A 16,029-nucleotide genomic window follows, 5' to 3' on the forward strand; every position below is an offset into this window, starting at 1 on the left:
GGCGACTATCTGACAATTTGTTTTACTTACTTTAACTTTGTCCTTTTTTGAAGGACACCATGGAATAATGCAAAGCTGGAATCCTTTGCACCTCGATATATATAGAAGTTGGTCAGGACAAAAAAAGGTCTTCTCCGTTTGGAATCTAAAGGATGGAGCGTGTGTGTGTGTGTGTGTGTGTGTGTGTGTGTGTGTGTGTGTGTGTGTGTGTGTGTGTGTGTCTGCTCACGCGTGTTTCCAATTTAAACATACTGTTAAAATGTGATACCTTTGACTAATGCTCAGCATACATTATTCATCTATTATGCTCTTAGCTCTTATGCTATTATTCTCTTGTTTCAATAAAATTACATCTGTACACATTTATGTTTTAGAGATAGTCAGAAAGACAGGAAGCAGAGCTGGAGGTAGCAGAGACTAAAATGTTGAGGTTCTCTCTTGGAGTAACAAGGATGGATAGGATCATGAATGAGTACATCAGAGGGGCAGCACATGTCAGATGTTTTGGAGATAAAGCCAGAGAGGCCAGACTGAGATGGTTTGGACACGTACAGAGGAGGATAGTGAGATGGTTTGGACACGTACAGAGGAGGATAGTGAGATGGTTTGGACACGTACAGAGGAGGATAGTGAGATGGTTTGGACACATACAGAGGAGGAGAGTGAGATGGTTTGGACACTTACAGAGGAGGGATAGTAAGTATATCGGTAGAAGGACGCTGAGGTTGGAACTGCCAGGCAGGAGGCCTAGAGGAAGACCAAAGAGAAGATTTATGGATGTAGTGAAAGAGCTCTTTCAATAAAGCCCTTTGAATTGAATTGAAATATTGGAGGCCGACTAGCATGGTGAAGTGCTTACATGTTTGTATTAAGGAATTGTTCCCTTTCTTCCCCCTAAGCATCCGGCTTATAAGAGCACAAGGTCTTATGATGTGCTTCATTATAATCAATAATGGAGAGTTAGACCTTCATTCAGCCCAGGACACTGAAGGACAGATGAAACCATAGTGGATAGTGGATAGTGGAAGACAAAACTAGCTAGAAGGACAATTATTTCTTTGGTGCAGCCACTCAAAACTCAGAAATAGCTACAAAAACAGCTGAAGTACCGGTACTTGAAAGCTGCATTATTCTGAAAGGAAAGAGAAGTAGACATGTCTGTCTGTTCTTTTTCTTTGTACCATGAAAAGGTCTTTAATACTTTTACTTTTGATACTTAAATACATCGTAACACTTTTCTTAAGTAGCCTACGTGTGTGTGTGTGTGTGTGTGTGTGTGTGTGTGTGTGTGTGTGTGTGTGCGTGCGTGTGCGTGTGTGCGCAGGGCTGGACAGGGTCAAAAATGAAATGGAATGGAGAAAAGGAATGGATGGAGCAGCCCATTCATTGGGTGGCCCACCGGCATATGCCCTGTACGTCAAGTGGCCAGTCAAGGCCTGAATTTACTTTTACTCTTGAATACTTAAGTACATTTAATAGCACATACCTTTTCACTCTTACTCAAGTAACATTTTGACTGAGCTACTTTAACTTATAGTGGAAATCTGAACAGGTCGTATTTGTACTCAAGTACTGGGGTCGAGTACTCTGTCCACCTCTGGTAAAATAGAGGTTCAGCCACACCCAGTCATACAGATAAGCATTCCAAAATGTTTCTAATTGTCAAAAAACATGATTTAGACAACAAGTTTGCATTCATAGCTCATCTGGTTCAAAAGTTGTAGACAAAACCTTTTTCAGGTGGCGGACTGGCGGCCATATTGGATTTGGCCACTATGATGACCTGGAAAGTTGCTGGCTCGGGCACGGATTCAACAAACATGAGTTTTCTGAACATTTTGAGCACATCTGTAGCTCCAACAGTTTAGAAAATAGAGCCATGTTTGAACTAGCGGCCATTTTAAAAAGGGCGTGGTCATGTCCGGGTATTTCGCCCCGGATAGAGAATTTCTCACAGTTCCCAAGTTGTTCGCGGGGGGTCATATTAGCCAAGAACAATTGAGATATTATCTCCTAAATGAAGTGCATATACATACCTTAGCCAGGTCCTAGACTACAGTGAACGGGTTTGTGAACGCGTTCTGATAAGGGGGCCCTATAGGGGTTTGAATCCACCGTGCTGCATCCGGCTTTGTCAAGTGTATATCTACAGGAACACAAAAGGGTATACACACACAGAAGAACTCTTCCTATACTTCCGGGCCCCTTCCCTACTTCCTTCCTTCACAGGTGCTACCGATGATACTAATTAAAGCTCTGTTCCAAAGTCAGGGTGCTGCTTTTTGTGCATGTCGGCTCACTGGAAACACTCTGGCTACACCAGTGAGTCGGTCTCAAAGTGTCCTTGAGTATGGGGTTCCGAATGGCCCGGTATACCGTATACGGGTGTGTAAGGAAGAGTATAGGAATGAGTTTTTTCAAAAACGACTGCCATGTGTGCTCTCCTGCTGTCCTACCGCGGCTCCCATGTTCGGGGTAGGAAGCCAGGCGGTGAGGGTGATATTTGTCACCACACGTCACGCACTCACTACGGGCTGGGGGCGGGGCCTGTCAGCAGGGAGTGTTGGCCGCAGTGTTGTTTTTTTGGCAGCAAATTTCTATTTTAGTCTCTTGAAACTTTTTAATTTAGTTTTAGTCACATTTTAGTCACCTGGAATGTTTTAGTGTTTAGTCTAGTTTTAGTCAACTAAAAATCCCATGATTTTAGTCGACTAAATCTACAGGACTAAAATGTATTTTGGCGGGCTTTTTCACTTGCTGAAAATAGCCGATCTACAAGCTCAACGCTTTGCAGTGCGACACGTTGTGAGATTGTAGATCGGCTATTTTCAGCATGCAACCAAGTGTAAAATGACTTATACTGGATCTCTTGTCCACTAGTCCCTTCCTAACATTGTAGTCTAGTTTTTGTTTGACAAAATCGACAGTATATTTAGTCATAGTTTTAGTCACCATAGCTTAGTTTTCATTTAGTTTCCATTTAGTTTTCCTCAGTGAAAAAAGGTAGTCGACGAAAACGAGGACAGAGCTAGGTGCTATGTCCTCCCGGTGGGGGGCCTGGGGCTCCTCCCGGTGGGGGGCCTGGGGGGTCCTCACGGTGGGGGGCCTGGGGGGTCCTCACGGTGGGGGGCCTGGGGGCTCCTCCCGGTGGGGGGCCTGGGGGCTCCTCCCGGTGGGGGGCCTGGGGGCTCCTCACGGTGGGGGGCCTGGGGGCTCCTCCCGGTGGGGGGCCCTGGGGGCTCCTCCCGGTGGGGGGCCTGGGGGGTCCTCACGGTGGGGGGCCTGGGGGCTCCTCCCGGTGGGGGGCCTGGGGGGACCTCACGGTGGGGGGCCTGGGGGCTCCTCACGGACACGTGAACAAGTACGGCTACAACAGCAGTGACAACACGCAGAAATGTAAATGAGAAAAAGAGGTTGCACATCAGCGGTGTGGTTTTCAGTGGAGTGCAAAACCCAAATCCAGTATACATTAAAAAAAATAGGAATTTACAAAATTCAAAAAAGGTAGCACATCCAAGAAATGTATAGATGGTGGACAAACAGTTACTTTTTCAGGATTGAAATAAAAAAAATCACACCTGTGTTAACTGAGTGGTGCAACTCCCCTCTCCCCTCTCCCCCTGCCCCCCCAGACCCCCCCCACTCTCTCTCTCTCTCTCTCTCATTAGCAGGCAACAGTGCAGCACTATCTCTCTCTCTGTTTCTGGCACAACAGCGCCACTTTTGCCCCTACTGCTACACATAGTCACATAGGTTAACACGGACATTGCTGTTCCTTGGAGTGGTTGCACCACTCAAAAATATGCTACTTTTGATGCTTGTGTGTGACGCTGTAATACAGTACGGAAAACTACAAAAAGTTACAATTTGGAGGTTTCTGCCCGACAACAAGATATATATTTTAGTCAGGTGTCAGACACAAGGCAAGTGTCTTGCATGCAGCTCAGTAAGGGCATATGTCGACCCCGTCCGCTCACTCCAAACTCCTACAAATTTCTTGACAGGAAGTATAGCTCATAAAATGTCTACGTGGATTTTTATGAAACAAACACTTTACAGATTGAAAGAGGATAATTCATGCTTTCCCTACAGCTGCAATGTTTGTGATTTTGACGTTGTTTAATGTAATTAGATAGGACTTTTCTGTTTGGATGAATGGGCTGTCTATGGGAAGTTGCACCTGGTTAGCACCTTGCTGGCAAGATGGCTGCGGTCAGAATATGGCCAATTGCTGCTTGTCGTCCCTAACACGAGGCAACAAGCCTTCTCGGTTATGGCTCCAAAACTGTGGAACCACAGCTATACCTAACCATGCCAGGCTGGCTCCAACATTACCCGTTTTTAAAACTCATTTTTATTCTTTGGCTTTGATTGATTTTGACAGATGTGTGCATCCAAAAGCTTTTACCTACTAAATCAGAAACTACCTAAATATTATTTATATCACACACACACACACACACACACACACACACACACACACACACACACACACACACACACACACACACACACACACACACACACACACACACCTCTGTATCATTCCAATTTCAGTTCGTAGTTGCCCTCTGGTGGCGGCCAGGTGGTGTTACAGCGTGACACACAGACTGACACACAGACAGACAGTTTTGTCAGTTTTCTATAGTTAGTGCTCACTTCATTCGCAAATACAAAAATCACATTGTCCCTTCGTATGGCAACGATATCCGATAATGAGGCATCTGGCCTATGGACTATGTGTCCATCAGAGCACGGAAAGAGGCAAAACGATAACGCTGTCATTTCTCGACCGTTTCGGACACGGGAAGGCTCGCCGGAACCGGGCCGCCCCCCTGGGCACGGTCCTAGGGGTCTGGATGTTTTTATGACGTAAATGTTGTCCCCACACGTCTCATATTTGCCATTGACAATGAAAGGAGAAATGAGGTCAAATGTCCGCCAAATGTGACGTAAATTAGCTTTTAAACACGTACCCTTTCATTCCTGTCGGTCTCCATGACCTGGTCCTGGCCCACTCCCTGTCGTAACATGTAGCGCAGCACGGTGGGGTTGTTGCGGCTGCACGCCTGGTAGAAGGTCACAGGCCCGGTGGGGACCGCCGCCGAGGAGCGCCGCCGGGCGCCGTCCCCCAACACGTCGTCCGGCGGGTAGAAGGAGTCGTCCGACATGACACTCCGCGTGTCGTACACGTCCTCGAAGTCCACCTCCTCGGCATCTTCTTCATCCTCCACGGATTCCACGGACTCTTCCTTAAAAGGGATTGTGACATTCTTTTTTTTTGTAATTTTTCTTAGGTTTTCTGAGCTCAATTGCACCCAAAAAAACTTTTAACATTCAGTAGATTTTCTGTGGTTTGGGGTTTTCTGGCTCAAACAGGTGTTCTGAGTTTCCTGCTGTTTGTGATGTAAGAGACAGAAAATCCCATATATGTCAATGGGATTTGCCAGCAGATGTCACTGTTTTCACTGTTTTGCCTGTTTTCATTGCAGCTCAGAAAGGCAGAAAATCTATTGAAACAAATCAGATCTTCAAGCTCATAGCAGGTCTGCTATTTTTTGAAAAATCGTAAAATGCGGCATACATCTTTGAATATATATTCTTTCAGAGCGAACGTTTTTTTTTATTTCGACGTCTAAATGGGTTATATAAAAAAAGTTAAATAGCTCTATATTGTGATATGTGATTGGGTAATGAATGAATCAATAAAAGTATGCTTTGGAAAATGCCAATGGTCTGAAATAAGAATACATGACGTGAACACAATGAGTGAGTGGTCATTATTACGAAATGTCTGGCTATCCTACACTCCACAGATTATAGTGTATTAACCCATTTTGGGCAAGAACCCCCTTTGGTGTTAGCATTATGTTATGCTTTAGCTATTGAAAAATAGCAGATCTACAAGCTCGTAGCGTGCCACCGAGTGTCACGCTACGAGCTTTGTAGATCTGCTATTTTTGAAAAATCGAAGAACGACTGACATAGAAACATAGCTTTTTCAGAAAACTGTCATTTTCAAACCATGTTGTCACCATTCATATAATAACATAACAAATGACAAATCAATATAACGTTGAGGTGTCCAGACTTCTTCACATGGTCAACTGGTTATAGCTAGACTAGAGCAGGGGTTCTCAAAGTGGGGTCCGGGGACCCCCAGGGGTCTTTGAGGCGGTTTAACCTGCTTTCAGTGGTGTAAAGCAGGGGTTCTCAACGTTTTTGGCCGGGGACCCCCGGAAATGCTTTGGCAATGTCTCGGGACCCCCGCCCCGCCCCCTCCCGACCCCCAATATAAATTGACTGCTACAATAACCTTAAACCATTTTGGGCGGGAACCCCTTTTGATGTTTTAAGCATTGTTATAATTTAGCTATTGAAAAATAGCAGATCTACAAGCTCATAGCGCGCCACCGAGTGGCGCGCTATGAACTTGTAGGTCTGCTATTTTTGAAAAATCGTGAAAATAAAATTAAAAAAAAATCTTTTTTTTTTTTTTTTTTAATAATTTGGGGACCCCCTAAAATAATTTGGCGACCCCCCGAGGGGTCGCGACCCACGGGTTGAGAACCCCTGGTGTAAAGTATACATTTACTCAATTACTATACTTACCGGTAAGTACAATATATTTCCAATGCTTTCCACTAGCCTACATCTGAGAGGCGTAGGCCTCTTTTGAAAACGTTAGCTACTTTGTAGATTTTTATTATTATTATTATTATTATTATACAAAACACACTAACCACTTCAACCCTATATAGCCTAAACATTTCGGCTATTTGAAAAATAGCCCATCTACAAGCTCACAGTGCCTTGAGACATGCATTGTGAGCTTGTAGATCTGCCATTTTCTAAAGATGCATAGTGAAATGGTGACATTCTGCATAATGAGCTTACTTGATTGATTGATTGATGATGAAATGAAATGATTACTATATTTACCCAGGGTATCTGGGCTAAGCTCAAGAACTTGTTTCCAGCCAGGCCCTGCTCATAGAACATTTCATCGTAGTTCAATGCCTTGTTCAAGGGCACTTCAGCGGTGGTAATTTTAACGTGTCGGACCGCTGATTCAAACTGGCGACCTTCCGGTATCAAGACCGCTCCGCAATCCGTTCGGCCACCGCTGCCACATTTTGATTTCTGATTGATTACTTCATGGACACACCATGATGAAGCACTCACACTTGTTTACAACAGGGTGCAGCATGAGCATTTTCAATTCATCAGAACATTTAGAGAAGTACAAATATACACTTCTTTAAAAACAGGAAGGTAAACAAAGGGAAAGTTTGTACAATGTAGCATACTTTTACTGACTACTACTTTTACTATACTTTCTTATTTTACTTGTAACGTACAGAGCATGTTCTATACATTGCAATACTGATATTATTATTATTATTATTTACTTAAGAACAAATGTGAGTACTTCTTCAGATGGGGGGGTCCTATACTAATACTACTCCTATAGACGTGAAAAAAGCCCATATAATATAGACTACCTGGCAGTCCTTTTCAGAGGTCTTGGCCGGGTGGACCTGAGCGTTGCTCCCCCCGCTTCTGCGCCTGTCGTCCGTGATTAGAACCATTTAACTAAAAAATAAAAATAAATAAAAAAATAACATCTGAACGTCATTGATCATTCTAACCTAAAAAGCACCCAACCCGCCCCCCGGTCCAGTCCGGTCCGGTCCGGTCCGGACCCCCTATAGGGGGGGTCACCGCCGTCCACCTCGGGGCCGCAGAAGATAAGAGTGAGACATCATCCTCTGGTGGTGGTCTGTAGCCTACGTCTCTCTCTCTCTCTCCTTCCCAACTTTAACCAGAACCGTAGCGGCGAGAGAACTTGGAAGTGCAGCCGCCTGATCGGCAGAGTGAAACCGGGTCCATCATCATCGAACCTACCGCCAGCGCCGGCGCCGGACGATCGAGTTGTTGTGTTGTCAGTCAGTCAGTCAGTCAGTCATACAAACCCGAAACTTTTATGAACGTCGCGCGTTGTACGTTCTTCTTGTTTCCCCCGGCCGGCCGAAAAGCAAAAAAGGTATATAGATTCACTTCTGAAGAAGAAAGGCGATAATCCTTAAAATCCTTGCGTTTTCATTTGATTGAAAAGACCAGCTATAGGGGTGAACAAAATGTGGAGCTGCTGATCTGCTCGGGTAGGAAGTGATAACGTGCGGTGCGTAAACACACGCCACACCGTCCCAATGAGAGAGAGAGAGAGAGAGAGAGAGAGAGAGAGAGAGAGAGAGAGAGAGAGAGAGAGAGAGAGAGAGAGACCTAGCTGGCTGCCTAATCCGATTAAACAACTCCCCCCTCCCCTTTGATATAGATTAATTCCAGTCTCGCGTTGATCGCGAGGAGTAAATCATTTTCAGATGATGATGATGATGATGATGATGATGATGATGGTATAGGCCTACTGGGTGGAGTCACTGTCAGTCCACATTCTCCACAATAGGCTACACACTTTGCATGTTAAATTAAAGGTAGTACAACAAGTGTTTGTTTGTTCATTGTTTATTTGTTTGTATATTGTTCAGGGTCACAATGGAAACAAGCCCCAATTAAGGGCTTGTACAAATTGAAAACCGTTAATAAAGTAGGCAATCAATCAATAAATCAATCAATCAATCAATCAATCAATGTTTTGTTCAAATGTTAATATTGTGATAGTTTGACAAAAAAAGGTATTCTCCGCGAGGAATCGGACGGAGCGTGTGTGTGTGTGTGTGTGTGCTTGCGCGTGTTTCCAATTTAAACATACTGTTAACATTTGATACCTTTGACTAATGCTCAGCATAAATTATTAAACTATTATTATGCTCTTAGCTCTTATGCTATTATTCTCTTGTTTCAATAAAATTACATCTGTAGTTTACACATTTATGTTTTAGAGATAGTCAGAAAGACAGGAAGCAGAGCTGGAGGTAGAGCAGAGACCAAAATGTTGAGGTTCTCTCTGGGAGTAACAAGGATGGAAAGGATCAGGAACGAGTACATCAGAGGGACAACACATGTCAGATGTTTTGGAGATAAAGCCAGAGGCGCCAGACTGAGATGGTTTGGACACGTACAGAGGAGGATAGTGAGATGGTTTGGACACGTACAGAGGAGGATAGTGAGATGGTTTGGACACGTACAGAGGAGGATAGTGAGATGGTTTGGACACGTACAGAGGAGGATAGTGAGATGGTTTGGACACGTACAGAGGAGGGATAGTGAGATGGTTTGGACACGTACAGAGGAGGATAGTGAGATGGTTTGGACACGTATAGAGGAGGATAGTGAGATGGTTTGGACACGTACAGAGGAGGATAGTGAGATGGTTTGGACACGTACAGAGGAGGATAGTGAGATGGTTTGGACACGTACAGAGGAGGATAGTGAGATGGTTTGGACACGTACAGAGGAGGATAGTGAGATGGTTTGGACACGTACAGAGGAGGATAGTGAGATGGTTTGGACACGTACAGAGGAGGATAGTGAGATGGTTTGGACATGTACAGAGGAGGATAGTGGGATGGTTTGGACACGTACAGAGGAGGATAGTGAGATGGTTTGGACACGTACAGAGGAGGATAGTGAGATGGTTTAGACTCGTATACAGAGGAGGATAGTGAGATGGTTTGGACACGTACAGAGGAGGATAGTGAGATGGTTTGGACACGTACAGAGGAGGATAGTGAGATGGTTTGGACACGTACAGAGGAGGATAGTGAGATGGTTTGGACACGTACAGAGGAGGATAGTGAGATGGTTTGGACACGTACAGAGGAGGATAGTGAGATGGTTTGGACACGTACAGAGGAGGATAGTGAGATGGTTTGGGAGGGATAGTAAGTATATCGGTAGAAGGACGCTGAGGTTGGAACTGCCAGACAGGAGGCCTCGAGCAGGGGTGGGCAACTGGCGGCCCGGGGGCCACATGCGGCCCTCACCTCCACTTAATGGGGCTCTCATGTTAATTATTTATTTCAGCTTTTACAATTCCAAACGTGCAAACATGACCCACTTTACTTCATGTAGCTTAATGACTAGTATTAAAATGCTATTGTCTTTTTTATGTCCAATGTAATTTGTATTTAGTTCATAACGTTAGGCATTTGAAATTAAATAAGAATGTTCATTTTCAGGATTCCATTTAAAAAATAATTCAGGATTTCAATTCAAATATAGCAAAAATAGATCTACAAGCTCAAAATGTCACAGTGCGACGCGTTTTGAGCTTGTAGATCTATTTTTGCTACGACAGTATAATGCAACGTGGCCCCTCTGGAGTGAGTGTGGAAATATAATGGCCCTCTCCATCTTCAAAGTTGCCCACCCCTGGCCTAGAGGAAGACCAAAGAGAAGATTTATGGATGTAGTGAAAGAGGACATGAAGTTAGTTGGTGTGAGAGAAGAGGAGGCAGGGGACAGGGTAAGATGGAGGCAGATGATTCGCTGTGGCGACCCCCGAAGGGAAAATCCGAAAGGAAAAGAAGAAGACACAGATTGTTTATTTTCTCCAGCTTGATCTTAATCTATTTCAACAACTCTACACTCATAACCGGATGAAACTTCATGTTACATAACATTTTTGATATATAGGCCATATAGTATTTGTAATAAACAAATCTCTAGATGGATTTAATCATGAATAGGAGCATTCCAATGTGTTTCTAATGCTCAAAAAGTACAAAATAGTCACCAAGTTTGCAAAAAATTACAAAGTTAAGGAAAGTAAAACAAATTGTCAGATTGTTGAGGTCGTGTTACATTCATTTAAAGACAGACTGGCAAAGAGTATCTCCTCTGACCCCTTACATGTTTTAAATGATGAAAATCAACTGTTGCCCTCCATGAGGCGGTTTATAGTCCCTAAATATAAGAAAAACAGGCTAAAGAACTCTTTTGTACACCAGTCCGTTCTGCTTTTAAACCAAAATTGGTAAACCAAGAGGATATGTTCTATTGTTCTTGTTCCTGTCTGCTTCTGTGATGTGTGTCCTGTAATGTATCTTCTGTAATGTATTGTGTATGTCCTGTATGTATCTTGAACGGTGACGTCATGGACGCAAAGCAAATTTCAGTGCAAGCTGACAATAAAGTTGTATCGTATCGTATCGTAGATAGTCGCCATCTTTGAAATATGTAAAATACAGAGGTGGACAGTAACTGAGTAAATGTACTTAAGTACTGATTCTGAGGATTTGTACTTTACTTGAGTATTAGATTTTTTTGATACTTATTACTCTTACTCCAGTACATTTCCAAGACAATTTATTTTACTTTTACTAGAGTAAACTTCTAGAAAGGCTGTAGAGTACTGAGTATAGGTTGACTATTTTGTCTGGCTTTCAGACATGATGTCATGTGGCAGCCAAGTCTATGGACTTGTAATGTTTGGGAACCAGTTTCGGGTCCAGTTTCGGCTCACACAAACAAACAAGCCCTAATACCACCACTTTTATACTGAAATATAATAGTATTGTGAAGCATGGTGAAGTGCTTATGCATGTTCGTATTAAGGAATGGTATTTTTTCCCTTTCTTCCCCTAGCATCCGGCTTATAAGAGCACAAGCCCTTATATGTGCTTCATTATAATCAATCATGGAGAGTTAGACCCTCATTCAGCCCAGGACACTGAAAGACAGGTGCAACCATATTGGAGACGGAGAAATTGGAAGACAAAATTAGCTAAGAGGAGATTTCTTTCTTTGGTGTAATGGACAACAGCCACTCAAAACTCCGAAACAGCTACAAAAACAGCTGAAGTACCGGTACTTGAAAGCTGCATTATTCTGAAAGGAAAGAGAAGTAGACACTTTTGATACTTAAATACATCTTAACACCAGATACTTTTTCTTAGGTAGCCTACATATGATGGTGTGTGTGTGTGTGTGTGTGCGTGCGTGTGTGCGTGCGTGCGTGCGTGCGTGCGTGCGTGCGTGCGTGCGTGCGTGCGTGCGTGCGTGCGTGCGTGCGTGCGTGCGTGCGTGCGTGCGTGCGTGCGTGCGTGCGTCAAAAAGGAAATGGAATGGAGAAAAGAAAAGGAATGGATGGAGCAGCCCATTCATTGGGTGGCCCACTGGGCATATGCCCGAAACCAAGTCACCCAATTCCTAATTGTATATCTATATCATAGAAAGTGCTAAAGGAAATGGTAACAAAGTCTGGGAGTGCATTAACAAACTGACAGGGAAATATTACAAACAAAACAACAATAGCTTAGAACTAAAAATAGACAACACCCTGGTGAAAGATCCCCAAACCCTTGCTAGTAACCTAATTATGGTAAATGGTGCATTTATATAGCGCCTTTATCCAAGGCATAGATTGTGCATTACATTCACCCATTCATACACAGATTGCGGCGGAAGCCATGCAAGGTACCAACCAGCACATCGGGAGCAATTTGGGGTTCAGTGTCTTGCCCAAGGACGCCGCCGACCCATGGATCATTGGACGACCTGCTCTACCTCCTGAGCCACAGTCGCCCCATTATGTTTTTTCTAAACTTTGTTAGCGAAATAACACAAAGTTTAAACCCTCCAAGTTTGTACCCCGCCCTATCCAAAAAGACCTCCCCATCTTTAACCTAGAGGAAATTACGGAAACCGAGGTGGTAAATATCATCAGATCACTGAAAGCATCCAAAGCCAAGGATGCCTATGGGCTCGATACAAACTTTTTAAAAACAAATGCTGAATCTCTGGTGGCACCGTTCACACATCTGGTAAATCTGTCCATCAGACAACGCACTGTTCCCCCTCAATGGAAAGTTGCAGTGATAACACCAATCTACAAATCTGGCGCTAAAACTGACATATCAATTCAGCAGCCTGCAAAGCAACTCGACCGCAACCCAGTCTACCATTATAAATAAACACTAAAACCCACAGTTCCACCAAGGCTCGTGGAAATAGTAACATGTTAGTTTGGAAAAAAAGTAAGTGTGAAAGTAACTAGTTACGTCACTAGTTGTTACTGGAAAAAGTAATATATTACTGAAAGTAATATATTACTTTAGTTACTTGACAACACTGCCTTTTACCCACCAACATTTAAATATATCTTAATTACGTCACCATCAACAGCCAATTAGGGACTACCATACCATACATACATACCACTTTTGGTCCAGCCGACCACAATACTTGCACGCTCTGCTCGCGCAAGAAAAAACAAGTACGACGCCCTGAGGGCGACAAGCAACATCTGGGTGACGTGACGGCAGACTGCTGGGTGAGTGCTGGCGCTTTGGCATGGGGGATCAGATCAACATATGGAATGAAATTGAATTCTGTACTGGCCATATATGGGGGGTTTGATGAGGTCAGATGAGGTCAGATCAACATACCGTAGCTCCATATTTGGAGATCTAAGGGTGGCAGCAGGGGGTTAAGTGTCCTGAGTGTACAGGGTTTGATGAGGTCAGATCGACATATGGAATTAATTCTGTATTGGCCATATATGGAGCGTGTCACAAGGCGTGACGGACTGACAGGTTTTCATAGTAAACTGCGACCGCATTATTAATGGCAGTCTATCATAGGGCCCTATTTTGTGAGCTGCCTTACCCCGCCCGACCTTATCCCTAGAGGGTATGCGCATGCATAAAGTGAATGGCAAAACAAGTGGCAAAGCGACAGACAAAGTGAGTCATTTTATGCATTCAGATTTTCTTGTTTGGATGAATGGGCTGTCAAGGCCAGAAAGTAGTTTTTGCCACTCAGTAGGCGTTCCTGCATAACTTCCTGGTTGGATGATGATGATGATGATGATACGCGCCTAAGTGAGTCATGTTATGCATTCAGATAGGACTTTTCTGTTTGAATGCATGGGCTGTCAAGGCCAGAAAGTAGTTTTTGCCACTCAGTAGGCGTTCCTGCATAACTTCCTGGTTTGATGATGATGATGATGATGATGATACGCGCCTACCCTATATACTTCTTTGCCATTACTATTTTTGAGTGGTGTAAACCACTCCTACAACTGGCTTTGTTAGTCTGTCTGTCTGTCTGTCTGTCTGTCTGTCTGTGCAAAAAAAATGAGCATGGTTGATGCTGATTGGTTGATGCTGATTTCATTACGTCAGACATTACGTCAGAACACAGCTGATCAGGCTATATAATACCTTACACCACTCAGTTCACACGGGTGTGATTTTTATAAAACGTTTAAATAATTCAAATAGCAAATCTACAAGCTCACAACGTGTCAATGACAGATCGGCCAGTTTAAAAGAAATTGTGAAATATGCCAATCGATGTCTTGGCTTCAATCAACAATCAATTTAGGATCACAGTACTGCAATCATTTAATTTGTAGGCCTACTTAATTAGACATTTCTGCAATGTTTTAAAACGTCCAGCAGGTGGCAGCAATGCATCAATATTCAGCATGCTATGTAGCCTATACAGTATGTCAACAATTTTGTTTTGGGGTTATTTTATTGTAATTATTATGTACACATGCATGTAGTCTAATAAATGGATCACAGTTTGACAGATAATGTACGGTTTATTTGAGCAATAATCTATAACAGATACAGACATACTTAATCCATTAAGGACTAGGCCACATTCTACCTTTTACAGGCCACAGGTTTCTGCGTTACATCTTAAACACAATTATGTGTGACAATTAATAGTCACAACCTGAAGAAGGCAACTTGTTTGCCGAAACGTTGGTAACAATAAAACATATTTTTGGCATCGTGACTACGATCTGTGCGACCTCTCCTTTCTATTTTAAAGTGTGTCTCCCGTGGTCAGTACCTCCCCACTGTTGGTGTGCGCCTACCTTTTTGTTTGCTTTGACAATTAATAGTTAACTTAAATGTGTAACCGTGACTGCCCTTATTATTGAGATGGGACTTAAACTTCCAACAACCCAGTATAAATACCACTCGAAAAAGTATGTGTATCTCTGTCTGTGGGGTGAAGATTTGGAATGGCTTGACAGAGGATGTCAAACACAGCAGTAATATATCACAATTCAAAACATTGCTCAAGCGTATTACCCTGGCTAAATACAGTTTATCATAGGTGTGTGTGGGTGTGTGTGTGTGTGTGTGTGTGTGTGTGTGTGTGTGTTAAACAATACTAATATCTAACTAAAGCAGTCATAATCACTATGGATCCTGGTGGATCTCTACAGTGACACGGGTGTGGGTTGGGTGTAGGGTTGTTATTTGTTTTTCTCTTTTTTTGTCTCTGATTAATGTATTGTTAAACTGATAATTATGCTGAGTATTTCTAATGCTGTGCTGTGAGTAGGATGGGCACTTATAAGCTTTTAAGCTTCAGCCCATGCCTTTTGATCACCTTCACGGGTCTTCATTATTTTTTTCCTTCTCTGCTGATGTAAACCGTGCACTTGAATCTGTTCTGTGAAGATGTTCAAATAAACTAAACTAAAAAATATTATTATTATTATTAAAGGACCAAGCAGTCCTGAAAGGACTTGGTCCTTTATTAAGGGACCAAGAAGTCACAAAGTAACTTTGGTCACTTATTGTTTTTGATCTAATTTGAATGTATTATTTTTCATATCTGCCCTGTGCAATTTGTGATTATGAAGCCAAAAGTATTTGTGTAACAATTATTAGTCAACCTATAAATTTGAAATCGTGTCAGCCCTCACGATATGCTGTATTTATGGTGTTGTGCACAGTTAACTTGTTGTACTTGACATTTACCTATTCTGCATGTTAATACATCTTTCAATCAATTAATCAATCAATCAAAAGCACTGGCACTGGAGTGTACGTACCATACACGATCAATAGGGGGAGCCATGGTATAGCGTAATACTATGCAGTTACACCATTATTCTTATTCCAGCTAACCCAGCTCTTTCCATTGCCAGCTCCTACTGTATCTTCTGTACTTCCTGCAGTATCTACTGTTCATGGTGCAGTGCTCACTGTCTGGTTGGTTTTGATTGAATACTTTATGAACATGTTTGCATGGAATAAAAAGGACAGGAAAGTACAGTTCAATACAAGGATGATCCCCCATCACGTTCATTCA

General features: G+C 43.0%; 1 protein-coding gene across 1 annotated transcript in view; it reads right to left on the reverse strand.

The window, feature by feature from the left end:
• LOC306913444 (ankyrin repeat domain-containing protein 33B-like) overlaps positions 1–8,111 on the reverse strand; it is a 55,073-nt gene extending 46,962 nt beyond the window's left edge. The window contains exons 1-2 of the mRNA XM_079490103.1: positions 7,506–8,111; positions 4,977–5,252 (exon numbers count right to left, since the gene is read on the reverse strand). Coding sequence (XP_079346229.1) covers positions 4,977–5,252; positions 7,506–7,592 — 363 coding nt within the window. The 5' untranslated portion in view covers positions 7,593–8,111. The remainder of the gene's footprint in view (positions 1–4,976; positions 5,253–7,505) is intronic.
• Positions 8,112–16,029: the final 7,918 nt, after the last annotated feature.

Source organism: Electrona antarctica (assembly GCF_951216825.1).
Source record: "Electrona antarctica genome assembly, chromosome: 20".
NCBI classification, from domain to species: Eukaryota; Metazoa; Chordata; class Actinopteri; order Myctophiformes; family Myctophidae; genus Electrona; species Electrona antarctica.